The sequence below is a fragment of the Mobula hypostoma genome, chromosome 16 (genome assembly GCF_963921235.1).
Source record: "Mobula hypostoma chromosome 16, sMobHyp1.1, whole genome shotgun sequence".
Lineage (NCBI taxonomy): Eukaryota > Metazoa > Chordata > Chondrichthyes > Myliobatiformes > Myliobatidae > Mobula > Mobula hypostoma.
The window spans coordinates 62,335,299-62,348,352 of NC_086112.1; the positions used below are offsets into that span (position 1 = coordinate 62,335,299).

At 40.0% G+C, this 13,054-nt stretch overlaps 1 protein-coding gene and 1 long non-coding RNA gene across 4 annotated transcripts in view; one reads left to right on the forward strand and one right to left on the reverse strand.

The window, feature by feature from the left end:
• Window positions 1-13,054, forward strand: part of LOC134357431 (uncharacterized) — a 91,181-nt gene that overhangs the window by 56,579 nt on the left and 21,548 nt on the right. The window contains exon 1 of one of the 2 annotated variants that reach the window (XR_010020625.1): window positions 12,684-12,776. The exons of the other annotated variant lie outside the window; for it this stretch is intronic. This is a non-coding gene — a long non-coding RNA (uncharacterized LOC134357431). Of the gene's footprint in view, window positions 1-12,683; window positions 12,777-13,054 lie in introns of those variants that run through there. 2 annotated transcript variants of the gene reach the window in all.
• mtap (methylthioadenosine phosphorylase) overlaps window positions 1-13,054 on the reverse strand; it is a 206,951-nt gene that overhangs the window by 10,942 nt on the left and 182,955 nt on the right. For both annotated transcript variants that reach the window (XR_010020623.1, XM_063069001.1), the window contains one exon: window positions 7,183-7,305. Coding sequence is in view for 1 of the 2 variants with exons in the window: in XM_063069001.1 (XP_062925071.1) it covers window positions 7,183-7,305 (123 nt within the window). In the remaining variant the exon portion in view is untranslated. The remainder of the gene's footprint in view (window positions 1-7,182; window positions 7,306-13,054) is intronic.

Consider the following 13,054-nt stretch of genomic DNA (forward strand, 5'->3'; position numbering starts at 1 on the left):
ATAAAATCTGGTCAAGGGAGAAAGATGAATCAGTCATTTATAATTTTTTTAATATATAGTGCTGGTGGCTAGTCTTGTCACATTGTGTCACAATATCATTAGTATTAGACAACAAAGATTTTGTTTAAAAATTTTCTGATGGATAATACCTTTGACAATGGAGCATTTGCTCATTTCTGTGCTAGAGTGTCCTCCTTGCAATAGGGAATGTTAAGTGAAAACCATTGGAGATTTTCAATATGGTGAGAGGGTAAGATAGTATGGACATAAAATAATTTCCTCTGGTGAGGGGGTTTACATTTGATATCATTGGAAAATATCTTGGAGGGACAAGGGGAAACTGAAGAAAATTATTTTCAATGCACCATTGCAATTTGAAATACTCAACCTAAAAAAGCTGGTGGAACCTGAATCTATACACAGTTTTAAGAGGCAGTCAGATGGTACAAAAGGATGAGGAACTTTACAGATTTACATACAAAAAGATATGGAAGTGTCTTCCTTCTCTTTCAAAGCAGAGGGATGAAGGACCTGACATTTTCCAAGTGTGCTGTGAGTTGCCATAGCTCAATTCTGTAGTATCATGATCCTTTGGCACCTCACGGCCCTTCTCATCTGAGAGTCTTGATGGATGCATGAAGAGATGAATTAAATAATGCAGAGGTTATCATTATTTGTGTAGATTAAGTGATAATAAAAATATTCAAATGAGAATTGGTCTGAAAATCTGTTCAGTTTTTCTTCATCAATATTTTACTTGGGATAGGAACCTGTCCTTGTCTGTTTGCTCTACATACATGGTGATGATAAATTAGGAAAAAATATTATTGGATTTGTGAGATTTGGAAAATATTTTTGAAACAATGTATAACTGAAATTATTTAAGTAGTGGATGGGTGTATTGAGCTGTGGTCCAGTTAGGACATTTTAATAGATATGATGTAACATTAATCATACATGAGATCTTTGGAGAAGAGGTCTATCGTGATTTTTTTTTTCTATGTTTTTCCTTTTTTTCTATGTTTCTATGTGATAATCTGTACTGTGGATAAATACTGTAGAGTTCAAAACACTATAAAGTTTATATTATGGAGTAGTAGTTGAGGATTGAAATATCAATCGATATATTTGGCTAAATTTCTAGTTAATATCTAAGTCTTTGTAAAATAATTAACTATAATTTTATATGTCCGCTGAATATAATGGGAATTATATGTAATGGAAAATAATATATCATTTCTTAATGCATGCATTACTAAATGACAATAAAAGAGGACTACGTGTCTTCATAATCTATATATTGGTGGGAAAGTTGAGTAGTATCTGAGTGTGCATATATATCTTTAAAAAACTGATTACCCCATATGGTATGACTCTTCCAATACAATCTAGTACTAGCTTCTGCTATTGGTTGAGTGTTAACTATCTTAAATAGAGATTATAATAAAAACCCTTTATTTTGTTATTTGCCTCACCGAAAAGCATTACACAACACTCTACACAGGAACTGTGGTTTTTCAATCTTTTAAAATCAGCAACAGACAATTAGACAATTGCCACCCACTGAGAAAAACCCAGTTACACTGACATTTTATATGCTCCATGTGCAGTGTAGGTAGGCGCTTACTAATGGACTTCCCCTAACATTTATGTTTGTGTCAATAAATGGCTCTGTTCGAAAGATTTCCTGCTACTTTCAAATAGGGAAATTCCGAATTTTGCAAAGACTTCTCAACTGGGACAGCCTTATGCTTTGCTCTGGTTTTGGTCTAAAGATGTGAACAAAGAAAATTAGAAAATAAAAGGGTAATTAAAAATGCACAGGAAGAAAAATTTTTCAGCTTTGAATTTTTGGTAAGGAGTCTCATCAAACCAGTTTAATGAAGGGCGAGGGATTTTGGGGGTTGCGAATTTTGTTTCTTTTTCTTTTTCGTGCTGGGGGGGGATAGTTGATGTCTTTTCTTCCAACAACTCTCACAGTCTTTCTGAAATTTCGTGGCTATCTAGAGAAGACAAATATCAGAGTTGTAGTGTACATGTATATTTTGACAACAAAACTAACCTTTGAACCTCTGAATTAAATGGCTCATGATTTTTAATACAATGGTTAAATAATTGTGGCTGGTGTGCTGAATTTCATTTGAATTAGAAAACTTAAAAATACTCTTTTCTGACGTAGAACAAAGAGGTTACCAGTTGAGATATATCGACAGAGTTAATGCCACCTCCTAGATGCTTTACGCATTCTTTTATAGAAATTGCATTGATTTCTCTCTCCATTGAAACTGGATTTCAGAAGTGGCATACAATCAGCAGCCAGCACTACGCAGAAAGCTTAAAAATTACTATAAAGAGCAGCAAACGGTAAAAAAAATAAATCAAATCAATACTTGTTTTAAAACTGAATTAATTCTCTTAGGTACACTGTTGTGCAGTTTTATACAGTATAAGAAAATCAGCTGGTAAGTTGTTCCCAGCATTTTGAGGAACTTGCCACAATTCTGCAAAAGCTGCTGTCTCGCTTGCTTCTGTCTCTCCAGGTAATCCCAGACAGGCTCAATAATGTTGGGATCAGGGCTCTGTGGGCGCTATACCATCTGAAACCATATAAAAATCTATGGTGCCTAAGACTTTTTCACAGTACTGTACATACAGTTGCAAGAAAAAGCTTGCGAACTCTCTGCAATTACTTAGTTTTCTGCATTAATTACTCATAAAATGTGGTCTGATCTTCAGCTAAGTCACAATAATAGACAAACACAATCTGCCTAAACTAATAACACACAAACAATTATACTTTTCATGTCTTTGTTGAAAACATTGTTTAATCATTCACAGGCCAGGTTGGAATTAGTATGTTAATCCTTGTATTTTATAACTGGTACAGCTTCCCTTAGCAGCAATAACCTCCATGAAACGTTTCCTGTAACTACTGGTAGGAGGAATCTTAGACCATCCCTCCATACAAAACTGTTTCAGTTCATCAGTATTTCTGGGATACCTTGCATGAACAGGCCTCTTCAGGTCATGCCACAGATGCTGTTCGTTAACTATAGATCTGCGTTTAACCCCATCATTCCCACAGTCCTGATCAATATGCTACAAAACCTGGGCCTCTGTACCTCCCTCTGCAGTTGGATCCTTGACTTCCTAACCGGAAGACCACAATCTGCAGATTGGTAATAATATCTCCCCCCCGCCCCCGACGATTAACACTAGCTCACCTCAGGGGCGTGTGCTAGCCCACTGCTCTACTCCCTCTATACCATGACTGTGTGGTCAGGTATATTTCAAATGCCATCTACAAATTTGGTGATCACACAGCCATTGTTGGTAGAATCTCAGATGGAGCTGAGAGGGCGTACAGGAGTGAGATATACCAGCTAGCTAAGTGGTGTGGCAGCAACAACCTTGCACTCAATGTTAAAAAATGAAAGAACTGATTGTGGGCTTCAGGAAAGGTAAGATGAGAGAACACAAACCAATCCTCAAAGAGGGATTGGAGCTGGAGAGAGTGAGTAATTTCAAGTTCCTGGGTATCAAGGTCTGAGGATCTGACCTGATCCCAACATATTGATGCAGGTATAAAGAAAGCAAGATAGTGGTTATATTTCATTAGGAGCTTAAAGAGATTTGATTTCTCCCTTAAACACTCAAAAACTTCTATAGATGCATTGTGGAGAACGTTCTGACAGGCTGCATCACTGTCTGGTATTGGGGAAATGGAAACAGGATTGAAAGAAGCTACAGAAAGTTGCAAAATTAAGCGTCTCCATCTTGGGCACTAGCCTCTGTAATATACAAGACATCTTCAAGGAGCAGTGCCTCAGAAAGGCAAGGTCCATTATTAGGGTCCCCCATCATTCAGGACATGCCCAATTCTCATTGTTAATGTCAAGAAGGAGGTACAGAAGCCTGAAGGCACACACTCAGCAATTCAGGAACAGCTTCTTCCCCTCTGCCATCCGATTCCTACATGGACATTTAACTCATGAACACTACCTCACTTTTTAAATATATATTATTTCTGTTTTTGCACTATTTTTGATCTATTTAATATACATACATATACTTACCGTAATTGGTTTATTTATATATTTATTTTTTATTTCTACATTATCAAGTATTGCGTTGAACTGCTGCTGCTAAGTTAACAAACTTCATGACACATTCAGGTGATAATAAACCAGATTCTGATTCTGATACCACAGCATCTGAATTGAGTTAAGGTCTGGACTCTAACTTGACCATTCCAAAACACATTTTTTTTCTTTTTAAACTATTCTGTTGTTGACTGGATCATTGTCTTGTTGCATCATTCAACTTCTATTAAGCTTCAGGTGACAGACTGCTATCCTGACATTCTCTTGTAAAATGTCTTGATGCAGTTTTGAATTCATTGTTCCCTCAATGATTGCAAGCTGTCCAAGCCCTGAGGCAGCAAAGTAGCCCCAAACCATAATGCTCCTTCCTCCCACCATGCTTCACAGTTGGGATGAGGTTTTGGCGTTGGTGTGCAGCATCCTTTTTCTCCAAACATAGTGGTATGAATTTCTGCCAAAAAATTCAACTTCTGACTCATCTGTCCACAGAACATTGTCCCAGAAGCACTGTGAAACATCCAGGTGGTCTTTTGCAAACCTGAGACATACAGCAATGTTTTTTTTTGGAGAGCAGTGGTTTCCTCCGTGGTATCCTTCCAAGAACACCATTCATGTTCACTGTTTTTCTTATAGTGGACACAGGAACAGAGACTTTAGCAAATTCTGGAGACTTTGTCAGGTCTTTTGCTGTTACCCTTGGGTTCTTTTTCACCTCCTTCAACATTGCACATGTGCTTTTGATGTGATGTTCGCAGGATGCCCACTCCTATGGAGAGTAGCAAAAGTACTGAATTTCCTCCATTTGTAGACAATTTCTCTTACTGTGGACTGACAGATAATCAGGACTTTAGAAATGCTTTTGTAGCATTTTCAGCTTCATGCATCTCTACAATTCTTCGTCTGGGTTCCTCTGAAAGTTGTTTTGATCGAGGCACAGTACACATACACAGATCTTTCTGGAGAAGATCAGACTCTGTCAGTAACCTCTACAAGCCACACCTCCAATCGCATCCCTTTGATTGGATCACCTGACTCCAAATAGCTTTTAGAAGGCATTACCCCAGAGGTTCACATACTTTCTTGAACCTAGACCGTGATTGTTTAAGAGGTGCACTCAGTATTGACGAGAAGTACAATTGTTTGTGTGTTAGTAGTTTAGGTAGATTGTGTTTGTCTATTTATTGTGACCATAGAACCATAGAAACTACAGCACAGAAACAGGCCCTTTGGCCCTTCTTGGCTGTGCCGAACCATTTTCTGCCTAGTCCCACTGACCTGCACACGGACCATATCCCTCCATACACCTCCCATCCATGTATGTCCAATTTATTCTTAAATGTTAAAAAAGAACCCACATTTACCACCTTGTCTGGCAGCTCATTCCATACTCCCACCACTCTCTGTGTGAAGAAGCCCCCCCCAATGTTCCCTTTAAACTTCCCCCCCTCACCCTTAACCCATGTCCTCTGGTTTTTTTCTCCCCTTGCCTCAGTGGAAAAAGCCTGCTTGCATTCACTCTACCTATACCCATCATAATTTTATATACCTCTATCAAATCTCCCCTCATTCTTCTACGCTCCAGGGAATAAAGTCCTAACCTATTCAACCTTTCTCTGTAACTGAGTTTCTCAAGTCCCGGTAACATCCTTGTAAACCTTCTCTGCACTCTTTCAACCTTATTTATATCCTTCCTGTAATTTGGTGACCAAAACTGAACACAATACTCCAGATTCGGCCTCACCAATGCCTTATACAACCTCATCATAACATTCCAGCTCTTATACTCAATACTTTGATTAATAAAGGCCAATGTACCAAAAGCTCTCTTTACGACCCTATCTACCTGTGACGACACTTTTAGGGAATTTTGTATCTGTATTCCCAGATCCCTCTGTTCCACTGCACTCCTCAGTGCCTTACCATTAACCCTGTATGTTCTACGTTGGTTTGTCCTTCCAACGTGCAATACCTCACACTTGTCAGTATTAAACTCCATCTGCCATTTTTCAGCCCATTTTTCCAGCTGGTCCAAGTCCCTCTGCAGGCTCTGAAAACCTTCCTCACTGTCTAGTACACCTCCAATCTTTGTATCATCAGCAAACTTGCTGATCCAATTTACCACATTATCATCCAGATCATTGATATAGATGACAAATAACAATGGACCCAGCACTGATCCCTGTGGCACACCACTAGTCACAGGCCTCCACTCAGCGAAGCAAATCTCTACCACCACTCTCTGGCTTCTTCCATCGAGCCAATGTCTAATCCAATTTACCACCGCTCCATGTATACCTAGCGACTGAATTTTCCTAACTAACCTCCCATGCGGGACCTTGTCAAAGGCCTTACTGAAGTCCATGTAGACAATATCCACTGCCTTCCCTTCATCCACTTTCCTGGTAACCTCCTCGAAAAACTCCAACAGATTGGTCAAACATGACCTACCACGCACAAAGCCATGTTAACTCTCCCTAATAAGCCCCTGTCTATCCAAATGCTTGTAGATTCTGTCTCTTAGTACTCCCTCCAATAACTTACCTACTACTGACGTTAAACTCACCGGCCTATAATTTCCCGGATTACTTTTCGATCCTTTTTTAAACAACGGAACAACATGAGCCACTCTCCAATCCTCCGGCACTTCACCCGTAGACAGCAACATTTTAAATATTTCTGCCAGGGCCCCCGCAATTTCAACACTAGTCTCCTCCGAGGGAACACTCTGTCAGGTCCCGGGGATTTATCCACTTTAATTTTCCTCAAGACAGCAAGCACCTCCTCCTTTTCAATCTGTACAGTTTCCATGGTCTCACTTAGATGAAGATCAGACCATATTTTATGAGTAACTAATGCAGAAAACCAGGTAACTGCAAAGGGTTCACAAACTTTTTCTTGCAACTGTATATACCTTTAATGCAAACAATGAAGGACTAATTTCTACCATGCTTCAGACAATGCCAGGTGAAGTCACTTGGTTTTACAACTGAGAATTTGTATTAACACACAACACATCAAACCAAAGGTGTTTTGGTTGAGGTTCTTCCAAAATGTTATTATGTTGTATTTTCAAACTTACTTTCAAATTCTTGATGCTTTCAGACCAATCCATGGATGCAATTTGTTGAACTGCAGCAAGAATTATTGTCAATGCCTTGTTTGCATTCTCCTTCATTATTTTGAGAACCTTTTCAACAGATACCTGGAGATTTAAAGAAAACACTTTATTAATATATTCACCCTTTGTGTAAACAGAAAAGTGACAACATTGAAAAACTGTACTTGATAAAATGCACTTTAAAACTTTCCATAAAATTATTCTCACTTTCACAGTCCTTCTTTCCCTCATATTCAAACATGCCCTACAGCAAAGCACAAATTGCTCAAGTATTACAAAGACTGACATTCATTTACTATTACAGATATTTCTGTCAACAAACAACATCATGACGTGTAACACTGTGAAAAATGATAGATCCATGAGATTACACGATGATCATATGATGTCAATGCCATTCATTTACAATAGACTTTAGTTTGGTTTAATTAAAATTCCTTCTCCTGTAAGTCAGAAATACTTGTTCAAGCTACATTTAAGGACTTGAGCACACAGTCAGATACGCTGGCGTCATGCCTACAAAGTGTTCATTGCTTGGCATATTATTTCCTTCAAGTTAGATGCCAATGCAAGGACCAGTCTTCTCCTGTAGTTCAGGAAGAATCAGGCAACCCCATACATTTGAAGGCAGGAGGATGATCCAAATTACATAATTTGTCTCCATGCCTCTTCACCAATGACCTCTTTTTAAATTACCGATCCTCCCTTCAAAATCTCCCAAAGGCCAAACAACACTGAAGGCTGATTTATACTTGTGCGTACTAGCTTGCGCCGTAGCCTACGCAAGTGGGCTACGCTATTGTGAGCATTTATACTTGTGCGTTGGAATGTCTGCGTCGCTCTGCAATTCACCGCCAAAACGCTAGTTGGCGGTGGGGTTTCTATGCCACTGTGTTGAGTTTCTTCGTGTAGAAACTCAACACGAAGAAACTCAAACTTCAAACGATGGCGATTGAAACTGAAGGAGGGTGAATTTTCTGTGCTTGTCCGGCCACTGAGAGACATGGACGAGGAAATGCATTTCAAATATTTTCGGATGTCGGCAGGTAGATTTGATGATTTGGTTCATCGTCTCCATCAATATCGCATCAGTGTACGCACGGTATACTCAGAGACTGGCGATCAGCGTTCGAGTTTTAGCTTCAGGTGGAAGTCAACAGGCTGTAGCAGCTAGCTACAAACTGGCGTCAAGCACCGGGTCCTCCATAATTTCGGAGGTCTGTAAAGCTTTATGGAAAGCACTGCAGCCAGAGTTTCTTCCCTGCCCTTCAGTCGCCCAATGGGAAACTACTGCAGCGTAGGAGGAAATGCGATGCTACCAAGCGGACCAATCACATTGTTGAGGTCTGCATCGCCGCGAAGCATAGTTACATTTTGGGAGAGGTGCGCGTTAGGTTACAGCGTAGGGCTTGCGTAGAGTACAGCATAGGGTATGTGGCTACGCTGTACCTATGGTGTACATTTGACACACAAGTATAAATCAGCCTTAACTCTAGCAGTCATTCACACCTTTTCCTACCATACCACCCTATACCACTGTACCATGAACCATACTCTTGCAACCTCCAGTGGATGTGGTACTTAATTTTCACAATCCTCAAATCCTTCCTCAGCTCTTATTCCACTAAATTCTTTATCTGGCTCATTACCTGTCTCATAATTACTGCTCTCATAATTGTTGGCTGTAATAAGCACATCTTCTGTTTCCATAGACAGCAAAGGTTCAACTTTTTTTGATACTCCTTCAGATAAAAAATGTGAAATAACTCGAGGGATTGTATCGATACGTTTAGCCAAGAAAAAAGTTGAATTCGTTTTTAATTGGATCCAGATAACAGTTAAGAAAAAAAAACCCAGATTGGCATGTAAGCACTGTTGCAATTCTATGTAAAACATTTTGATTACTATCAGTAGCCACTTTATCAGGCACTTGTACACCTTCTCGTTAATGCAAATATCTATCAGCCAATCATGTGGCAGGAACTCAATGCATAAAAGCCTGCAAACGTGGTCAGCAGGTTCAGTTGTTGTTCAGAACAAACATTAGACTGGGGAAGAAATAATGATTGTTGGTGCCAGATGGGGTAGTTTGAATATCTCAGAAACTTGATTTCCTGGGATATTCACGCACATCAGTCTCTAGAGTTTAATGGAGAAGGGTGCAATAAACAAAAAAAAAAATCCAGTGATCTGCAGTTCTGTGGGAGAAAAGATCTTGTTAACGAGAGAGGTTGGCCAGACTGGTTCAAGCTGTCAGGAAGTAGACAGTAACTCAAATAGTCAAAAGCTTCAAAGTTCCCTTCCCTAACCTTTCTGCTTTATTTTCCTCTTTTAAGATGCTGTTTTGAACAAGGACTTCAGCAATTGCCTCACTACTTGTCTGTCTGAAGTGCTTTTCATGATGCAAAAACAAGAGTATGCAGGCAGAATGAACCCATTGACAGGGGTGATCATGGAGAGACCTGTCAAATATGATGCAGGGTAATCTAGTTAAAGAGAATGACTAATGTAGAGGTATCTGCATCAGATCAGATACAATGGAGTAGGTGAAACTGGGAGAATGTTACAGCATCCTTACAGAGGTAGGATGAGAGGACATATACTTAAGATAGCTATTAGTGTCTATGAGATTGTAGTGGATTTGGGTCACTAACACTTTCCCTGAGATGGAAACAGAGGTCAGAAAATGGAAGAGCCAAACATGGACAATATGAAAATGAGCATGGTGGAAACTAGCAGCAATGGTGATGAAACTTTCATGTTGTGAATGACAACAGAAAGTAATGCCAATATAGTCATCAATGTGATGGACAAAGATGTGAGGACAGGTCTCTCAGTAAAACTGAAACAAGAACAGTCTCCCATATCGTACAGAAAGGCAGGTACAATGTGGATCCATGCAAGGATCTGGAGTGAGTGGGGTTAAATGGAAATTTGTTCAAGGTGAATACGCATCAACCAGGCGAAGGTTTTGGGGGGTGATTGGTTGCTCCTCTGTTCAAAGAAGTGAGGGGTTATCTGGCATTCTGTCATGGGACAGAGAGACGAGATATGCATGATGAAAATGAGTTGTTTGGGATGAAGAATATAGAAACAGTTTGAGTGATAGAGAGCGTCATGCATCTAAACGGAAGAGACTGGACGGGGAACAAGAATAGCACAGGATAGTAAAAAGTCATTGCTGTGGGTTAAGAAGATGCTTAAACAATAAGTCTAACATGACAAACATGAGAAAATCTGCACACGCTGGAAATCCAAGCAACACGCACAAAATGCTGGAGCGACTCAGCATCTATGAAGCCTCTCGACCCAAAAATGTTGACTATTTACCTTTTTTGCATAGATGCAGCCTGGCGTACTGAATCCTTCCAGCATTTTGAGTTTAACATGAATTTTCATTTGTGTCTTAAATGTCATCTTTGCAATGGAAGGGACGGTTCCATAAACAATTTGATTTTTTCCCCCATTTTCCTTTGAATAAGGTATGGTGGCAATCCAAAAATAGCAGACAGTGCTGGTGGTCTCCAGCAAACATACAAAATGCATGAGAAAACTCAGCAGGTCAGGCAGCATCTATGGAGGGAAATTAATAATTAAGCATTCAGGCCAAGACCCCTCATCTTCTGGAAAGGTATGGGCCAGCAGCTGGAACAAGAAGATGGGATGGAGATGAGCTCAACTTAGCAGACGATGGGTGAGTCCAGGTGAAAGGGAAGTTAGGTGGGTGGTGAAGAGGGGGCTGCAAAGGAATGATGTGAGGAGCTAGTAGATGACAGGTTGAACAGTCAAGGGCTGATTCTGATAGTAGAGGACAGTAGACCATGGGACAGAGGGAAAGAGGTGGGGAACCAGATAGAGGTAATGAATAAGGGTGAGGGAGGGGAAGAGAAGTGATGAGAGGGCAACTAGAATGAGGGGCAGGGGGAGAGGATAAATAGAGTGGAATGGTTACTAGAAGTTAAAGAATTGATATTCAAGCTGTCATGTTGCAGACTACCAAGATGAAATATGAGATGTTGCTTTTCCATACTGTGCTTGGCCTCATCGTGACTGTAGAGAAGGCTGTGGATATATACATGTTGGTGTGGGAATAGGAAGTTGAACTAATATGGGCAGCCACTGGAGATCCTGGCTATTGCAGTACACGGAGGGAAAGTACACGACAAAGTAGTTCCCCAATCTGCATCAGATCTTACCAATGTAGGGACCGCACTGGGAGCACTAGGTGCAACAAATTATACCTACAAACTTGCAGGTGAAGCACCACTTCACCTGGATGGACTGATCAGAGCTAAACTGGTGGTCTTCAAATCTAATTGCCACAGGTCTTTGTCAAACCAGGGGCATCTCTGATTGCAGAGGCTAGCTGGAGTTAATGCTGAATGGAGTGAATAGACACAAACACACAGACAAAACACTGCACATCAAGTACTGTGCACACACTCAGCAAGGCACATATATCTCACACACACACTCACCGAGAACCAAACAATACAAACTCTGATAATACACACTGTACACGCTCAACACAACACACATAGTCAATATATACTCTCAACACAATGCATGACCACATACAGATAAATATGCACTTGCATATTCAGTAGAAATGGGGAGTTTGAGCAGCCTTTTTTTCAGATGTCTCTTTCAGCAGTTTCTTGCTCTAAGCAGCCTTTCCCATGTCCATGACACTGCTCCGACCCTTGCCACAGAGAATGGAATGGCACATTCCTGCAGGTTTTCACAATGGAATATACAAAAAGGCAAGTGTGATTTTATTGCAGAGGGCAGGGGTGAATTCAGGTGATTGAGTTGCTATTGAACTATCAGCTGCTCTGTTCCAGTTCTATCCCCAAATATATAATTCTGCAACTTGATGCTGCTTACGGTTCTATTAATGGACAGCAAAAGGGCAGGGGTACCAGTAAAGCACATAAGAGGTAGAGGGAGGTCTTGGTGGCACTTGGAGCCAAAACCAAAAGTTATATCTCCATAAAGAGCCTCAAAAACCAGGATGAACAACCATTTCTCTGTAATTAAGAAACTTAAATACTATTTATTGGATATTTAAATTGTCTGATTTTCACTTGGAAGTACAGAACGACATATCTGTTCTGCACTTCATAGGAAAGCTTCACAAAATAAAATTGGGAAATAACTGCTCAGCAGTTTCTTGTGACCATGCGCAGCTGGATAAACAAGCTAAAACGTCTGCACGCTCAGTAAACTTTGGACCCCTGAAGTGAGAAATTCAAATGACATTGGGCTTATTGAAAATGTTAGTAATGAACAATCCAAGAATTCTTGCTATTTCAGATAATGCAGTTTAGGAACAAGTACTGTCAGATAAGAAACACCACAGCTGTTAAAGGAAAATGTACTTTTAATTGGGCTTATCAGTGCTGCAGCCAGGTTAGAAAGTCCTTGTTACTCCAACTGCTTTCATAATTTCATGAAGTTGTGCCCAATTGTCTTTGTGTTATGGAGTTACAATTAATAACTGAAGTTCCCAAGACACACATTCTGGCTGAGTGATTCTGCTACAAGTCCCTCAGGTAATTGTAACTCTTGTGCAAACATAATGTGGTCATACGATGGACTGCACATCCAAATATTGATTGAATAATTTTTCTGTAGTACCAAGGAGATGATGGGAGCAAAGGCTGTTCACTATAAAACCACATTTCATTTTAATGTGTTTATGTTTTTCTTATGACCAAGTATGGCTGAAGTTCCAATCTGCTGGGATCAGACCACCAGACTATGACCACTTGGCTATGTCTCCATGGCACCTTGACCTCATTTTGGCCAACAGGAACTACAAAAACTAGCT